An 18502-nucleotide genomic window follows, 5' to 3' on the forward strand; every position below is an offset into this window, starting at 1 on the left:
CGATTACAACTCTGCGATTGTTCTTTCTATCCATCGCACAGCTTATATATACGTACAATCGCTCTTTCGTCCTGTCCGACCGGTAACTTATGTTCCCTAAACAGTCAGGGGACAGCCTATTCAGCAAAAGAATATCTTACGAGTGTCCGTTCTAAACCTTCCTGACGGGAACTGAGTTATAGTTGGGAGTCGGGAAGTTCTAACTGAATTTATAGTGTAAAGGATGATAATTCGACTCCATGGGTAGTGAACGTCTCTTTCTGGGAATCGAAAAGTAGTAGATTACTTTCGGGAGAGCACTATGTGTGAGAGGTGATCGGACGCTCTTTTACAAGTGACATGGGGCTGCTATGCTACACAGAATATTGAGTCTAGATGAATTAAATCTAGACTGTTGCAGATCAGTTCCATCCATGACGTTTCTTTGATTTACTGCCCTTAGACATGTAAGAATGAGCATTTTCCTACATCGTAAAATGCCTGGAACGATCTTGAAGAGGCAACTTCATATTTAATGCTTGAAGGTGCTGCGCAGTTGTATGACCACTGTTGACAGTTGTCATAAGCTCAATCTAATCAGCGAACAATAATTCTGGCCCGAATGATGGAGCGTGCACAATCCCATTCGGAATGTTGCGACAACCAGTGCGCTTCTAACATAGACTGAACACATAAAGTGGTGCGTTTTTTTTTAGTGCACCTAGTCTGCATATTTTTGTGGGCCTCAAAACCAAGCTTCTCCATTCCGTCTGTTTTTACTACGTCCGGCAGGTTCACGTCAGTGCACCTGGGCTACCTGACCAATCCTGTGACATTACCTCGGGATAACTATCAGTACCAGGCTAAAACTCTAGAATCCATCATGGATGGTTATCAGAACAAGCGTTCATTTGGTTGGAATCAGATTGCTCACTTAAATTCCGGAGAATTCTAGAAGATTCTATGCTGGGATTCCGTGTCATCTGGAATTCGGCTCGCAGCTGTTTTCGCGATTTCCGCTCCGGCAGTGCTGGAATTGGATGACACAATGTCATTCATACAATGCCCTTCAAGCAATTCGAGACCCCTTTCATCACAAATGCACATGTTTCAATGTGTATAATACTCTTCACTGACAAATGATGGGCAGTTTAGACACTTTTAGTGTTTTAAGAACTTGTCAGCCATGACTCAGAAGAGCTGCAGTACAGGTTTCTGTTACGTCGGGTAACTATCAGTACCAGGCTAAAACTCTAGAATCCATCATGGATGGTTATCAGAACAAGCGTTCATTTGGTTGGAATCAGATTGCTCACTTAAATTCCGGAGAATTCTAGAAGATTCTATGCTGGGATTCCGTGTCATCTGGAATTCGGCTCGCAGCTGTTTTCGCGATTTCCGCTCCGGCAGTGCTGGAATTGGATGACACAATGTCATTCATACAATGCCCTTCAAGCAATTCGAGACCCCTTTCATCACAAATGCACATGTTTCAATGTGTATAATACTCTTCACTGACAAATGATGGGCAGTTTAGACACCTTTAGTGTTTTAAGAACTTGTCAGCCATGACTCAGAAGAGCTGCAGTACAGGTTTCTGTCGTCTCCTATTCCAAATCATTCGGCAAGACTGACATATAGCACTTTTATGATGTTCTGTCTTTCGAGACCAAGCTCCTTTATGTCAATAGATATGCGCTACTTACCAGTTACCCTTAACAAAGAGAAGTGCACACTGACAGTCCAGGCCTATAGGTCACCGGACTTGTATTCCTGCCCTCAATTGGATTCTTCCAAGTTACAGCGATTCTTTACAACTTGACTGCCTCGATCACCACTAAAAATCCAATCTCATGCCAGTTGACGAAAGCGTATTTCTGAGGTTTGCTCGGATATTAACGGCACGCCGCAACGGTGGTTTGCTCGATATTAACGGCACGCCGCAACGGTCCACTGCCTTACATCTGTATCCACAAAGCAGATCGCTAGCTTCCTACTAACCACGACCAATGTTGAGACCTAAGGTGCGTAAAGTGCAGCCCAGATTCCGAAGTTCAAATGCTATTTTCCTACACTGCTAGCTTGAGGTCAAGTGTTCGAAACTCGGACAACCTATATAACAGTTGCACGCTGCCGCATGATGCTTCTCGGCCTTCTATTACAGAGAGCTTCCGCTTACAGGGTAAAATATCAGTGATAACTTGTGAATTTCCTATAGATGTGAAATTCCCACATCGGAAGGATGCCAAATTACGCTCAGGCAATCTCTAAACACGTTCCAAGATCATGAGGTATAAGTCCATCTTCTACCGCCCATAAATCAAACCAAAACTTTTCTACGTCCAAAAGCTGAAATTTCATTTTTGACATGGCACTTCGACAACCCGGAAAATATCATCAATTTTTCATAACCTAAATTTTTTAGCCCTTACATCATAACCATTTTTCGTGACCGTTTTCCCGTATTCTAATTTGCTTCTCACGTATCCAACTATACAGAAAAGCCACGTATTGTTCGGGCTCCCAGTTCGATCGCTACGATTGCCGGTCAATCTGCGCTGTTTGTTTGCCTTGTCGAGGGAAATCCAGCACCTAAAGTACAATGGAAGGTAAGAACGTTGTTTTGAGTGATTTTGAACTGGTTTCACACTTTCTATAGGCTATCTCCTGCTGATTAATGAGTACCATCCGCGCAAATCCTGATTTGTGTTCTTTCACCAAATGTATTTCGGAATACGTATGCAGCTCTCATGCAATTGTTGCGTCCCTACACATTTCCCCCACAACATTGATAGAGTTTTGGAGTGTGGTAGTTAGCTTGATTGTCAAGATTTCGTGATACCTTGAAGGAAAAATTGAGGGCTCTATCGAACATGGCGTATGGGTCAGTGTACACGGATTATGCTAGTTGGTGGAACGCACAGCATCAGGATGGGAGTACAATGCAGCTGTAAAAACTGGTGCGTGTTTCACAAAAAGCTTAACACGGGAAGCAAATATTGCAACAAACTGCTCAATTTTTGACTGTTGGTGAAAGACGGCAATCCTGTATTTAGTTTGTTTCATAATTTTACATTTGCAACCCGTAGAATCTAGTTGATAGCCGTCATGAGCTTGTCGAACCATTGGACTTGGTTCTTGGGTGACTTCTCAACCGATTGGACAAAGTTTTCACGATGCCGGTTCACTAGTGCATGTATTTTATATCCAGCTCCTAAACAGCCGTTCGCTTAGAGTCGTTTGATGGGGGCAACTAAACAGCGAATCGGTTTTTTCCATAAAGGAAACTACTCACAAGGTTGCTGAAAACTCTTCGGCACCCCACGACCGGTTTCGCCTTTCTTGGGACTCATCAGATAGGCGCAGTCCCCAAGTTTCCGTCAACCTTATGTTCTAATTGAGTAGTTTCCTTTATGAAACTATACTGCAACTGACAACTGAATCAAGAGGCAGCCTGTTTGCAGCACATTCAGTTGTAGACTATCGTAAACGAAAGATTCAGTTGAGTCTCTCGTGGAAACCAAATTGATTTGCAAATGAGTGTATTTCTAGCTAATTGGTTTATTCACTTACCTAATCGGCCGCGTGTTCCCCAATCGAATGATCAGTTTATTGTTGTAATAAAATACCTCAGGTACCGTCTTAAAACTAGAATCGACCCGCGAGCCCAATTCTAAGCCAACTCAGAAAATACCTTTCAGATTACTGCGTTTTTCTATTAACATTCGCTTCTGCTGTAAACTACATTTTGTCCATTCAGATCGAGCAAAGCACTGGTCACCACAAAACTGTAGAGTATACGAAACGTGGCATCAAACATCTAAGTTTAGCTAGAGCGAAAGTCTGTTGTGAAAAGGCAATTTAATGTAACCAGATATGTCCTGTTTAAGTACAAGCTTGTCACATTGATTAACTAGTCAATCTTGGCCAAGTGCTGAAGAGCTCAATGCCAACCGGACAGTTACGGAATCGTAATTCTGTAGGGGTCCTCTAGGGGTTAAGAGCTGCTCGACAGGAAAACAATTCACGTTTCCAACGCTAATTTCATTTTCAGGATACAAAATACTGAAAATGGAAAACCTCGGTTGTTGAAGACTGTTGAAATTTGCTTAGTCAGACATGACGGGTACCGAACTCTTGTTGAAGACACTGTATAAATGTTGGTGCTTTAAAAAGGGTGCTTTGTCCTCTAATCTTCGTATAGCCTCTTCGGTTAGTTCTCCCAAACAAGCTTTTACTTGACCGAAATTGAACGAATTACACTCGAATCCCAGTTAAGTAGACTTTAATTCAAGTAGCTACCCGATTATTTTCAAAAAATGGCCTTGATCAATCTACTCCAGTATGAGTGCTAGTCAGTTCCGTCTATTTTGAGTGACCACCATTTTTAAACAGCCGACTCGCGTTGAGTTCCCGATTTCCAGAGATGTGCTCTTATGTCCTATGCTCCAACCCGTCACACGCAAATTTCACTAAGCTATACAACTAGCGATACCACCCTCCGTCTGACTTTAAATTTTACAACCTAAATGTCACCCTGCTCAGTGGTGAACAATCCTTTTTCGCGCAAAACGTTTTTGCAAGGTTTTGCAGTGCAACATTGGAAAATGGAAAGTCCACTTCAGCGGCTGTTCACTTTTTAGTTTGCTTACGTGATAAATGACAAACCACTATTTTATCGTCTAGACAATTCACCGAGCTTGGCGGTTTAGTTGCGACGTACTATCATCCTTGTGCCAGTATTTCTCCGAACGGCGTTTTCTTCATTGTACCCTAGGGAAACTTCTTAACGCGTGAGTGCGGGCAACATTCACAAGAGCTGATTTTTAGTCAATCAAGCCGGGATCGTAAACTCGTTTAGGCTTGTAGTGTGAGATAACTGTCGTGTCAAGACCAACAGTGTTGGTGGGTACAACGACCTGACTTCAAAGCGAAGTTGAACATTATGTTGAAGAGTTTTCAGCAACCTTGTGAGTAGTTTCCTTTATGAAGATATACTGCGATATCTCGAATATCGTGCCATCTAAAACATGAGGCGGCATGGGTGCAGTATATTCAGTTGTAGACTATCATAAACGAGAGATTCAACAACCAAATTGATTTGCAAGTGAGTGTATTTCTCGAAAACAGCCCAATTTGGGTTCAAGTAGAACATAGGGTTGGCTGAAACTCGGGGACTACGCCTACCTGATGAGTCCCAAGTAGGGCGAAAGCGGTCGTGGACTGTCCACGAGTTTTCAGCAACCTTGTAAGTGGTTTCCTTTATGAAAAATAAACATTATCAGATTTAATTGTACGCTCAGCGTCATAAGCTAAAATTCGGTTCTTGTAACTATTGTTCCATAAGAGTTCCGTTCAGAGAAAATTAATCCGATGAAACGAGCAGACGCATTCAAGCTTCAGCAGCTGCTTTTTTGACTGCGTTTGCGAAAACGTCGAATCATTGTGATGTTCTGCTGGCGCCCTGTTCCGCACATTTCACGGATGCCTATAAAACACTAATTATGGGCAAATCAGATAAAGCAGTTCACTTTGGCTTAATCGGTTCTATTAATCGGACGCTCACCTCATCGCAGGTACATCTGACGGTCGTTGACATTGCCGTCTGGTCAGCGAACACTCTCCAACCCCGTCCCTTTGAATGTCAAAACGTTGATGTGTCCATCGATCACTCAACAAGCCCAGCTTCCGGTTACTCCCTGTTCTGCAAGTATTTGGTTTCTTGTTCAGTACGCAATTTTCAGTGCGCATGGTAATTCAGAGTTGGTGCAGTTCCGTCGGATTTTGTTTCCGGCCTGGAGCAGTCAGTCTGTGCCACCCAAGAGTCTACCGAAGCTCTCGTACTTGTTAAAATGGATGTACAATTCTAACATATCCCGTCAGAACGGTCGTTCCTTCCTTTTGCTTGAAGAATATTCTCAGAAATGAAAAAATAACTCTTGAAAAGACAAGCAGACTCAAGCAGACTCTTTAGCTGAGGATTTCAGGTTCTCTAATCCATGGACAAACGGCTGGATGATGTATATGCATCCGAGCAGTCCCGGCATGAATACATCTCGAAAGCACCACTCGATACATCAGAGCAACGAAAGCTAAAGAAATTGAAAGTTTGCTTATTTTTGTTCCCAATTTAGACTCCCTCATTCGCTATTCTTCAAAGGCGCCCATCCGACAAGCCTCGATGTCAAAGTAACAAGGATGGCAAAACTCTCCGAATAAGAGACATCACACATCCAGTCTCACTTTAGAATTTATAAGCTCTAAGTTAAATTTCACCTCAGCATCAGGAATACCTCTGTGGACTTGGAAGAAGGTATTAAATCCGGTTCAATAGGGTCGAAAAGTGCTTCAGAGGAACGCGCAGTTCACAATGCATTCATGCGGGTGAGTTGAGGTTGCTAACGCGCTAGTACATTCGCACGTTTTAAAATCGTCCCAGATGAACCTCAGAGTGATTATCTTCCAATGAATGTCTTGTAGTTACCTCAGGGTTTTTCGTGCGACCAGTCATAAGATGAATTGTGTTTTTCTTACTGTTACATGCTGAGAGTAGCGAGCAACGTTCTGCTTTTGAGATTTTAGCCTCATCTGATTGTCTTGACCAATTGTTCACTTAACAGGGGACGTACGGCAAGAAACGAGCGTAATCACATATACCTTGCCAACCACTAAAACTTGATTCCAACTGAGCTCTGATTTCAGTCTGGCCGGCAAACTATCTGTCACCCTAAGGTGGTTGTGAAGTCTGATGCCAATCTGATGTGTTTCAGGGAAGGTGAGATCATGCAACTTACGGACAGTAGATCTAGGCTAGTTAGACGGATGAGTTCAAGAGCGAACACGTAGGTAGAAGACTGCCTTCATCCCAAACGGACTTTTCATGTGTTTAGCAGAAACATCAGAACTTCTAGCACCTTTCTGCAGGAGGAATCTGTGGAGTTTATCAGTTAACATCAGACATTCTGACCCTTCCTGTTCCGACGTTCAGAAGTTGGGCTCCGAATCTGATGGCGGCGTGAAGCGCCGCTTTGACGCTTTGTCCCGAATATGGATTTTCGGTCGAATCGTTTCCAGTGTAGGGATCAAATAAAGATTTTACGTAGACACAGTGAAATATAAATTTGTTTTTAGCAAATATATACGCATTTGCAAACTAGTTTGTTTTTTTCGAGAGACTCACTCGGAACTCAGCTGAATCTCTCGTTTGTGATGTTCTTAGGCAACTGAATGTGCTGCATCAGGCCGCCTCATGTTTCAGTCGCTACGATAGTCGAGATATCGCGATGATGATGAGCCCCAAAAAGGGCGAAACCGGTCGTAGGCTGCCGACGGATTTTCAGCAACCTTATGAGTAGTACATTGTAAATTTGTTTTATTTAAATAGCAAGGTAATCTGGATCCGTACCCCGTGATCACTGGAAAAATGCCCGAGTGGGCTATGGGATAAGGAGGCCCACAACAAAGACGATTCATTGACCGCGCGTTCCGGATCAAAAGGCTATTTCTATTTAGTGCACTAAGGCACAATGAAAAAATCAAATGAAAATTCTGATTAGATCACAAAACTGAACTTCAGCAAGGTAACTAGAAACTACATCCCAATGTTTGGGCCGTGGAGTTCGATTGTTTTAGGCGTCTCCGTAAAGGGGGATATCGTATCATGAAACAGAGCATCTCAAATAAATTGCCCTCCTCTGAATTCATTATGGAAAAAACGCGGCATTGTGCATAGCATTATAGGATAATAACCACTTATATGTCCTCAAAAATGCGCCTAAATTGTGCGTGAATAGTACGCAACAGCAGCTTAATATAAGACAACAAATTAATCGAGTAGACGGCTTCTCTGTGTTATTCACAACTCACGTATAGTCAAACCTGAGAACGAAATTTCGGTTGTACTACAGTTATCTTGCTTTATGTCATGGTTTATATTTCGCGTCCTGGATACACACGGATTTCTACGTGGAGAATATCAGTTTCGACGGGTTTTTTGGTGTACTGAGGCGACTGACTTGCAAACTTCTCTTCACCATTCGAGTGGACATCCTCAGTGCGCGGCTGGATGAACACGTAGTGATGGTATCTTCTCAGAAGGTGATGAAGCATTTCCAAACCAACGGTCAAGCTTGGCGAACAGACCAACGGCCGCCATGGAATGCACCATATTCCAACACTACCAACTCTCAGAAAACTGACAGTCCCTTCCTAAACGTTGCTTGCCTTACTTCTTTAAAATACGATCGATACTGAGCGAGACCGATGATCCTGTCCTTTCGGGTGAATTCCCGTGCCCGGTGTCTTAGTTTTAAATGAATTACATTGATTTCATATCCGTAAAAAGTCGGCTGATTGAATGCGGCATTTGCGCTGCATAAGCACTGTGATGAACCGAATGAACCATTCACTGATGCAGTCAGTTACTGGGAAGAGCAACTGCAATTACCGTTTCTGGTTTTCTCACCTGTCACTCTACAGCCTAGACGAAACCAATTGGGTTGGTTTGATAGCAGGAAATATATGTCCGCTGTCAAAAGAGGCGCTCCACAAACTGTCAAAGTTATAAGGTTTTCAAAAGTCCCAAAACCTTATGAATTACTTATACCTGTCCTTGAACGCAGTGCAAGTTTAATGTGGTCCAAATATCAACCCTCCAGAAGCTTTTAAAAACACAATTTCGGTAAAAGACCACTCCATAAATCACTTCTTGCATCATTTCAACAACTTATGGTATCAGGTCTGTTGAAGAAACACTTTATGTCAGCCACCTGAGTATCATAACTCTGCCTTGATCAACACGGACTAGATAGAGCGAAATCTAATTTAACGAGATTCTCCTTCATTCTCGACAGGTTTCCGGTACGGCTGTATCCGAAGAACACTTTGGCAAAACTGCTCGGGCACCTCGTGGTTCAGTTCTCCGGGTCACAAACACGCTCCCAAACTACAACGGAGCAGTAATAACCTGTACAGCGACGAACGCTCTTGGGCGAGCCGAAGAAAGCGCAACGCTGACAGTGTACGCTGACGAATCTGGTAAGTAGTTGACTTGTGTACAATAAGGCCATCTGATTGGCCACCATATTCTTAACAAGTTGTTCATCTTGCGCTTCACAGTCATTTGACACTTTATCTGTCTCCAATTCTAACATCATACGCTGGTATGAGTAGGTATCTAACATATATGGAACAAAAGTAGAACTTTCTTGGAATTACTAACGTTACTAACAGATCAGTGAGTAGACTGTGTAAGCCTTTGAAGATGTTCCCAACTTTTGGCTGTTTCGAGTCGATCTCCGGTCATTTGCCGCCCTTTTTCTCTCCTCGGAGTCTTCCAGTTTACCTGTGAGATTTCAGTTTTGTAAAAAGACGACTTTAAAAATGCCTTACAAAAACGGGGTGGATATTTGGTGTTGTCAGATGGTGTATTTTAGCTTTTTACCGTAAATTCGAAGGTGATATTCTCAGCCCAGATGTCCGTCTTATCAATAGCTAGTGGAAGACAATGTTTGATAGCAATATTTACATGTCACCTCAAACGTGTGGCTTCACTCGGACAGTAGGTATGATTAACGTGGGGTATGAGGATGTTGGACAAAGGCGTTGGTATATCCCAGTGAATTCGTAAAGACAAAGTGCTTGCAGAATCGCCATTCCGGAATTCGTTTTGCTAAAGGGTACTTGTATAGTTGGTGTTATCTTGTTACAAGAATGTTCTACACAACAGCCTTGGGAATTCGCACCAGAAGATGGAATCCTTCAGCACGCATCTTGGTATGATGGGACTAGATTTGGAGGGATTTGGAGGCTACCTGCTTCTCCGCCTTAGTTGGAATTACTGAATTCGTATCTTCACTCTAATAAAACGGAGCAACATTACCTCAGAATCGGGATGGAGGTTGGCCGCAGTCACTTGACCATGTCCATTTTTCAGAGGTAGAGATGCTCGCCGAGTGTTACTCACCGTGTCACACGGAAAAAACTAAAATACGGTAACAGTTGCAGAAAACTAAGGATGTCCGGTGGCTGTCCAAGGTACCATCTTCTCTATACGGCAAAAGTCTAGCGGCTGTGCTTTGCAATAAAGGAATCTGCTTATTTTATGACTGTTTGCGACTATGAGGATGTGGACAAAGGCGTCGGTATATCCCAGTGAATTCGTAAAGACAAAGTGCTTGCAGAATCGCCATTCCGGAATTCGTTTTGCTAAAGGGTACTTGTATAGTTGGTGTTATCTTGTTACAAGAATGTTCTACACAACAGCCTTGGGAATTCGCACCAGAAGATGGAATCCTTCAGCACGCATCTTGGTATGATGGGACTAGATTTGGAGGGATTTGGAGGCTACCTGCTTCTCCGCCTTAGTTGGAATTACTGAATTCGTATCTTCACTCTAATAAAACGGAGCAACATTACCTCAGAATCGGGATGGAGGTTGGCCGCAGTCACTTGACCATGTCCATTTTTCAGAGGTAGAGATGCTCGCCGAGTGTTACTCACCGTGTCACACGGAAAAAACTAAAATACGGTAACAGTTGCAGAAAACTAAGGATGTCCGGCGGTGGTGGTGGATATCCAAGAAAATATGTTCTCTATACGGCAAAAGTCTAGCGGCTGTGCTTTGCAATAAAGAAATCTGCCTATTTTACGACTGTTTGCGACGTGTGTTAACCTGATACCAATTCCCTACCCTCACCGTATAACTTTCCTTGTCAAAAGCTTGGGTAATATTTTTTGTGATTTACACTACAGCCGCACCTGCTGGATATCCTCAATTTCTCAATTCCTTCTCCGTGATCGTCGCCAAAAAGAATGCTGGTGCCGAGCTGGAATGTCGCGCTACTGGAGACCCCCAGCCGGAAATCAGTTGGTTTAAGAATAGCGTTCCGGTGGATATGGGTAATCCTCGGTTTACCCAACTGCGTGAGTTCGCTGCTTTATCTGAATCGGAATAACCAATTGGTTTGATCTGGTCTGTTTTTTTTCCTGCAGAAAAGCAAGACAGATTGGGTTTCGTTTCCGGTCCACCTGCTGATTTGGCCAAAGAAATGCAAATATAACCAAACTCTTTATTAGCCAGTTGTCTTATTTCGATGCAGAAAAAAACAGCTAGAAAATGAGCACGAACCAGACAAGCCAGCCCACTTTATTAGGCAGACAAAGGTTTTTTTCACGGGTCTCTACCATTTGGGATAAAAGTTGGTCATTGTGACTTACCAAAATCCTGTTTAATTTGGTCCAAAACACAAGAATAGAATCGAGCACTGTGATTTACACTATAGCCGCACCTGCTGGATATCCTCAATTTCTCAATTCCTTCTCCGTGATCGTCGCCAAAAAGAATGCTGGTGCCGAGCTGGAATGTCGCGCTACTGGAGACCCCCAGCCGGAAATCAGTTGGTTTAAGAATAGCGTTCCGGTGGATATGGGTAATCCTCGGTTTACCCAACTGCGTGAGTTCGCTGCTTTATCTGAATCGGAATAACCAACTGGTTTGATCTGGTCTGTTTTTTTTCCTGCAGAAAAGCAAGACAGATTGGGTTTCGTTTCCGGTCCACCTGCTGATTTGGCCAAAGAAATGCAAATATAACCAAACTCTTTATTAGCCAGTTGTCTTATTTCGATGCAGAAAAAAACAGCTAGGAAATGAGCACGAACCAGACAAGCCAGCCCATTTTATTAGGCAGACAAAAAGTTTTTTTCACGGGTCTCTACCATTTGGGATAAAAGTTGGTCATTGTGACTTACCAAAATCCTGTTTAATTTGGTCCAAAACACAAGAATAGAATCGAGCACGCACCTGATCATAACACGTATCAGCCAAAGGTCTCCTGTTAGTACGGTCACAACGCGGGTTTCAATTTTTATCTAAGACTGCCTTCGGGGTCAACTCTGTCACACAATAGCACGTCAGTATCTACCATTAAAAAATACTGCATACCCAAAAGAAGAAACGACATACCAGCTAGCAGTGGGGAGCATAAAAATGGACATAGCATGTCAATCATGTGTTGTCGCCATTAGCAAGGGCAGTGGAGAATAAGAAAACTGAGCAGAAAATGCCAGTCTAGTAAATATTTCACTGCACTGGACGTTTAGTTTTGCTCCAGTCCAATGGATCAGCTCAGTCACCCAAAAGTGATCCTCTAGCTGTCTCCTACCCTGGTTGCATAAACCTGTATCAGTGTAACGGTGATGCTACTGATGGGGAGGCATGCGAGTAGTATGTTTTCTTGTAAATTCGCTTTGCGTCTCTTGAAAAGTGAGATCTATTGCGGAATTTGTGGAATCGCTTTATAGAATTTGTTTGGATTTGAGCAACAGTCGATGAATATCCAGGAAAATTCAGCAAGACGCGTTCAAAGAGAAGATGGATCTTCAGGTTTTGTAAACAAGTTACATATGAGAGTTTTGCTCCCCTGTCCGATAGTCTGTAACTGTTCAATTGGCGTCTTCCAATAAATAACTCCAGGGCGAAGACCTCGTTCCTTTCACCAGTAGGACGTCAGTAAAACCGGTCCTTTAGCGACTGAAATCCATTGCCCTTGGGACGCGTCAATGCACTTGGTTTGAGAAGTGGATTTACAACGGACCATCCTGTGGGAAAACCAAGTTACAATCCGCATGATAATGTGGTCTTTTCTCAAGTTGATTATGTTCCCGCTAATCTACTGTCCATCGAATCTGTCGTACCTGGTGAAAAAACGTTTCCCATCGCAGGATTGAACAAGTTAGTTAGATCATTCTTAATATGGAAAGGCATTCCCCGACCGTTTATCCATTTCCATATGTAACGTGAACAAACTGCTGTCGGTGGCATTTGTGCACACCTTATAGGGTCGCGGTAGAAGGAAGGATGCTGGTTCTTGTGAATGATGTTGGTCGCTGGTTGAGACAACATAGTAGGCTTCCTTCCATACTTGGTTTGTAATTCCTTGGAACCTCACATCACCTCATATCACGCGTGTATCTATACTGAACTATCCTCAGACTAGAACACTGGCTGATGATCTTCCGTGTGCAGACGCATTTATCATGTCGTGGTCTCTACAGTACATCAATTCCATCAGAAGGAAGCACCGTTGAATAAGCATGCGGCTCTTTGTTATTGTTATTGCAGCTGAAGGAAATCTGAAAATTTCAAACTTGATCGAAGACGACGAAGGTAAATATGAATGCGCAGCTACCAATGACAAAGGGACACGACTATCGTCAGGCGACAATCTCCTTGTCAGAGGTAGGCAACTCATTTGCTGGTGAAATGCACATATAATTTGATTCTTTTCAAAACTTTGCCTCAATAACCTCATGTTTTATTCTAAAGAAGATTATGATTTGCATTCCAGAGGGTCGATGGTGATCAATAATTTGAACCAATAGACTTTGTGACACCGTGTTTTCTTTCCCAGCTTTCTTGATGCAGTTATTCAGAAGCTTTGCAAACATAAAAAGAGCATTGAAACAGTGCAGATGATGTTTAAGCAGCGAGTTGCATGAACGCACGTGTGTTTATCTGATAAGGATGCGCACTTTAGTGAACAAGGTGTCGATAGTACATGCAAATACATTTCTAGAGGGTTCCTTCCCTAGAACGAACTGTCCAATTTAATGGGGTAGCAGACTCTTTTTGTTTAGCTGAAAGTGTTTAGATTAGATGATGTGGGTTTTTTGACGCTTTCTTCCACCCCATTCACAGGCGGGAAATGATAAACTGAGAATAGTGAAAAAAGGACCGCTAGCCTCCCTGGCTGATCAGCGACCGGGTAGGGATAATCTCAGAGTTTCTAATTCCCCAGGCGAAATATTGTTTCTTTCTTTTCCGGCCTTGATTTGCATAGGCACACTAAGCTAACCTGAAAACCTGTGGCAACTGATTCCCCGATACAGCACCATTCAGTTTATCGGTTCTTTATCTCTCCTGCTACACTCGACGCGTCACCATGTTTCTGGACTAATTCCACCGTAGCGATGACGGAAATTTTTCAAAAAAAGGCTGTTGGCAATTATACTCACGTAATCTGTTTATCTTGTAGGATGTATAATTGTGTAATTTTCGTGTCATTTCAGTTCGCTCTTATATGAAGCACCTTAATTTTTTGCCCTGTTCACCCCTTCAGAAAACGTTGAGACGAGTTTGCAACTGATTGCTCCCAGCAGTACGTTAGCAACAACTCCCTAATAGTTTCTGTGCACGCTGCACCTCTACCGATTACCTGATCCATTAACGTCTGAGTTTTTCTTGTATGGTTCTGCTTGCTCGCTTGTTCGCGCTTGTTTTGTTCAGTGTGGCGCACGGTTTGCTTGAGCATCTGCTTTGAAAATACCTTGGCAAATTTGCTGGTGTACGTTTTTACTCTATATATAGCTGCTTTCTCACTGGTTGCGGTGACAAACCTCCGTCTTGATTGTGTTTGATTCTATTTCTATTGTCCTGTGATTTGATTCTTACCTCCTTGGAAGAAAACAAAAAAACACTCTAAGCCCAAAATGCCATTTTAGAGAGTGATCGCAGACAGCAGTCTTCCATGCGCGGTAACGGTGTAACTTTGCTTTCAGCTTTTTTTCTGTTTTTACTTCAAACACATTGTCGTTTTTTTCAAATACTTCTACTGTATATAGTACTGATTCACGACCAACACCAGCTTATAAGCTCCGGCAACCGACCAACAAACAACAAACTCGCAACCCAAGCCAAATTGATTAGCATCTCTTTGTAAATGGGATATTTTGAATTTATCGATCGGTCTACCAAACTAGTCGGTTCAAATCTTGGCAAACCTGGCCGAAACTAGTCCGGTTATCTTGAAGGAATTCAAACTGCATGTCTTGTGCTTTAGGTAGTTGTTACCAGGTTTTCAAATTTTTTCTCTAATCGTACACCCATTACTTATTTATTTTTGAGCACACTACTGAATACTCCATTTAGACTGTGACACGTGATTCCAATCGACCCGACATAAAAACTCAATTAACACCTACATGTCCCCGGGGGAAATTCGTGCACACTGTCCGTTTTTTTGTTCGTGCAGAGTATCATCGTGTTTGCGCGTCACACACAAGATTTTAGTCCGAACTAGGTACTTATTACTTTGTGAATCTCAAGTAGTTACTTGTCTTCTGTTCCCATCAACTCGATTTGACGTGTCACTTATAGACAAGTAAGATGTGTAACCAGGTTTACCCGTAGAAGCAGGGTTGTATGATGTCCTCAGTCTATTTTTGAACCTCAACGATGAGTCCTAGAGAGGAATGGCCGTTCGCAAAATTTTTGTTTGTGAGTACATTTCGCTAACATGATTACCCTCTCTGACCACATGAAACACAAAGCATGCGGCGTAAAGTTATTTTCAAATCGGATCAGACAGAAATGATGGTTATATCTGGCCGCCGTTACGTCAGTATCATTCTACAGGGTCTACTTTTGATACCAAATGGACAAGGGATGGGTAGTGAATATAATGAGTATCAAACTATCTGATGGGCGACAAATAAACAAGCTAGCCCGCGGTACTCAACCACCAAACAGAGCCAACGGTTTGCCGCTGCGTGTGGCCCAAGATGGCAATGGACTGTGGAGAATGGTTGATCCGAATCCGCTCCAAGTCAATCACTTATAGAAACTCCCCGGGGATGTGTTCAGCGCAGCACGAATCTACAGGCCAGCTTCTTCAGCGAACTACAAAAGACACGTATTGTTGACGCAGGGTGAAGTTACTCGGAACTAGGAATGCAGTACTAATCAACCCGACGTGTTGCATGCTAAGTTGTGCTCTACTCACCGAAGCAATGTAATCACACTGCCGACCAACGATACTAACGGTGGAAATAGTACTAATATTCGTTCAACTGTAACACCCTTCCGAGGTCTAGGTGCCATATCACCTGAAGTAAGAATGGGGATTGAAATATTGCCAAGTCCCTCAAGCCTAGATGGGAGCAGTCGAGAGGTAAAGGTTGGGTTCGAACTACGGACCTTCCAGTCAGTAAATTTGCGCTGAGGCCATTGAACAATCCAAAGCCCGGCCAATCAGTGGCGCGCTTAATTGTGCCAATCGCGTGTTCGCATAGGGTTTTGGAACGGTTGCCTCTCGTTCTATTTGTTTAAATCTTTCCAGGTGAATGCTAAGTTCGGCTTTTCCACGTTACACCACGTGCACTTCAGAAGCGGAGTAACCTCGAACTTTGTTTGGTCGTTCTAACCAAGTTTTTTCATCTCAAACTCCAAACTTGTGAAGTTAAGCCACCCAAACAAACAATGCTAGACATTTTGAACAGCTATTTCTTTCCTAGAGTGAATCCGTTTGGTTTCTTGGTACCATCTGTTCTTGAACAAAAGCTTGGGACTTGGTTGCGTTGCAAGTGCACAATAACCCGTGTTAGACATATCCCTTGGAGCAAATACTTGAACCGCTTCGTTACGCTTCAAAAGAGAACACATTGCCTGGCATGCCGAGATCTGTTTTAACTTCCGGTTGCAAAGTTGCATGTAATGTATGGGCAGACAACTGTTCAATAATTAATGGTAGATGCACACTTCCATTCTTGGGAGAATAATAAAGCTTTTTTGGATGAACATCCGATCGAACCGTCGTACAAAGAGCACACCGCACATGATGCGCGGAACTCCAAAGACCGTACTTGAACTAGAGCTATCATAATCTTTAACATTTTTTGTAGAACTTGTGTGAAGTGTGGCACACCGTAAACAATACGTGAGCAACAGAGACGGACGCGTTTCTTTTCAGAATTGAGTCACTCTTCACAGTTCCTAAAAAAAAACCATTGCAACTTCTATCACCGCAGGTTGCCAAAATATCCACTGGCTACCTCCTTCGAACAAGCGTACACGTGTTCTTGTCCGCTATACAGATCATAAATGCTCACTGTTAACCAAAATGGAAATAAATTTTTCTCCGAGTAAGGGAAATTTCACATAGTCAAAAGGAACTTCCACCACCCTCTGAAGTTTGTGCGGTTCGATGAAGCTATGCACAGCCTGACCAGAAAACCTATCTACTTACACACCAGTGCTTGGATCCAATTTCTCGATTCAACCCCTTGGGAGACGACCAAATCAAGTGTGTAACAAAAACCGGCCAAAACAAATCCGATTGCTAGCCATCTTCTTATGCGCGAGCAACCGAATCACGCACTTGAGAAGTTCCAGTGGTGTTGTTATTATTGTTTGCTTTATTCGCAGTTCAAAATCTCTTCAGATAGTTGAAATTTTTTTGAATGTTCCATATAGTCTCAGACGACTAGTTACCCGTTCATCTGTTTTGCTACGCATTCGTTTGTTTGGAGCGGCGGGAATTTTAACGATCGGTTTAATCAATTTTGCAGCTAAACGTTTCCGGCCGCACTTCACCAATCGGCCTCCGGCTCGTCAAATTGTTTCCCCTGGTGGGCGACTTTCGCTTACCTGCACCGCGGTAGGGGCCCCAGTGCCCACGGTCGATTGGTACAGGGGAACGCGGAAGATGCAGCGTGAACAGTTGGATAAACAACCACCCGGAACAGCGAAGATTCTATTGCTGGACCTCTCGGAATCGGTAAACGTAACTTGTGTTGCTGAGTCCACAATGGGGCGGATTTATCACGATGTGCAAGTTTTGGTTAAAAGTAAGTTATCTGAACCAATCAGAACCATTAGTTTTGCAGCTCAAACATATTGTAGCGACTACTACTCAACGTTTCAATTGAAAATGAGCACAAAGCTTGGCTTTATCGTTTGTATTGCGATTTGTTCATTACTACTGAATAAGATTACGGTTGGTATCTATGGTTTTGTTCGTAATATCTACCGCTTTTCCGTTTGATCCGGTAACCAATCAGAAGCCTGGAGAAGTCTAGCCAATAAAGAGCGCTCGCGCCGACAAAACTGTCCGTTTGCGATACCAAAAGAGACAACCAAGAGACAAGCAATAGTTAACAAGTTGAGCTAGGAAAGCATCAATTATATGCGCAACTCTGTCGACCGTATAACGAAAACTTTTCCTGACTTAGACGCATCCTTGATTGATTCGCTAAGTGATTCAGACACGCAAGACACAAGATAGCAGTTAACTGTTAGCTATACAAAAGACAACGCTTTAATTCGAACACAAAACGTCTGACTTTACGAGGGTGTTGGGACAGTGAACTGGAATCAGGACAGAATGCTTACAAATGTGCTAAATTCGACTCGTAAAAAAAACACCGAAACATTATGTGCAAAGTGAATTTTCTTTTCAAACACTGATGATGGAAAGGTTTTAAAATGCACATATTTACCATTCTGTAGGCAAATTGGAGGGTTAAGTGACGGTCAGGTAATAGTATTGTTTCAGTGTTCAACTTTGACAGTCGAGGGTTCGAATGCGAGTGAAAAATTTGCAGACTCCATACGAATGCATCAGCTGGACCACTAGAAGTTATTTTGCACACTCACACAGAAGCTTCCAGGTTATCACAACATTCCTTGCTGAATTATAGAATATCCGCTCTCTTTCTCCGGTGTCTGAATTGCCAAGTCCCCCCCCCC

At 42.9% G+C, this 18502-nt stretch overlaps 1 protein-coding gene across 1 annotated transcript in view; it reads left to right on the forward strand.

The window, feature by feature from the left end:
* The window catches only part of T265_13644 (hypothetical protein), a gene marked incomplete at both ends in the record, with an annotated part of 74773 nt that overhangs the window by 52024 nt on the left and 4247 nt on the right, over positions 1–18502 (forward strand). Inside the window, 7 exons of the mRNA XM_009169865.1 lie at positions 2479–2588; positions 8832–9015; positions 10732–10902; positions 11262–11432; positions 13100–13216; positions 14097–14135; positions 17323–17601. Of these exons, the coding sequence (XP_009168129.1) occupies positions 2479–2588; positions 8832–9015; positions 10732–10902; positions 11262–11432; positions 13100–13216; positions 14097–14135; positions 17323–17601 (1071 nt within the window). The remainder of the gene's footprint in view (positions 1–2478; positions 2589–8831; positions 9016–10731; positions 10903–11261; positions 11433–13099; positions 13217–14096; positions 14136–17322; positions 17602–18502) is intronic.

This window comes from Opisthorchis viverrini (assembly GCF_000715545.1).
Source record: "Opisthorchis viverrini unplaced genomic scaffold opera_v5_89, whole genome shotgun sequence".
NCBI classification, from domain to species: Eukaryota; Metazoa; Platyhelminthes; class Trematoda; order Opisthorchiida; family Opisthorchiidae; genus Opisthorchis; species Opisthorchis viverrini.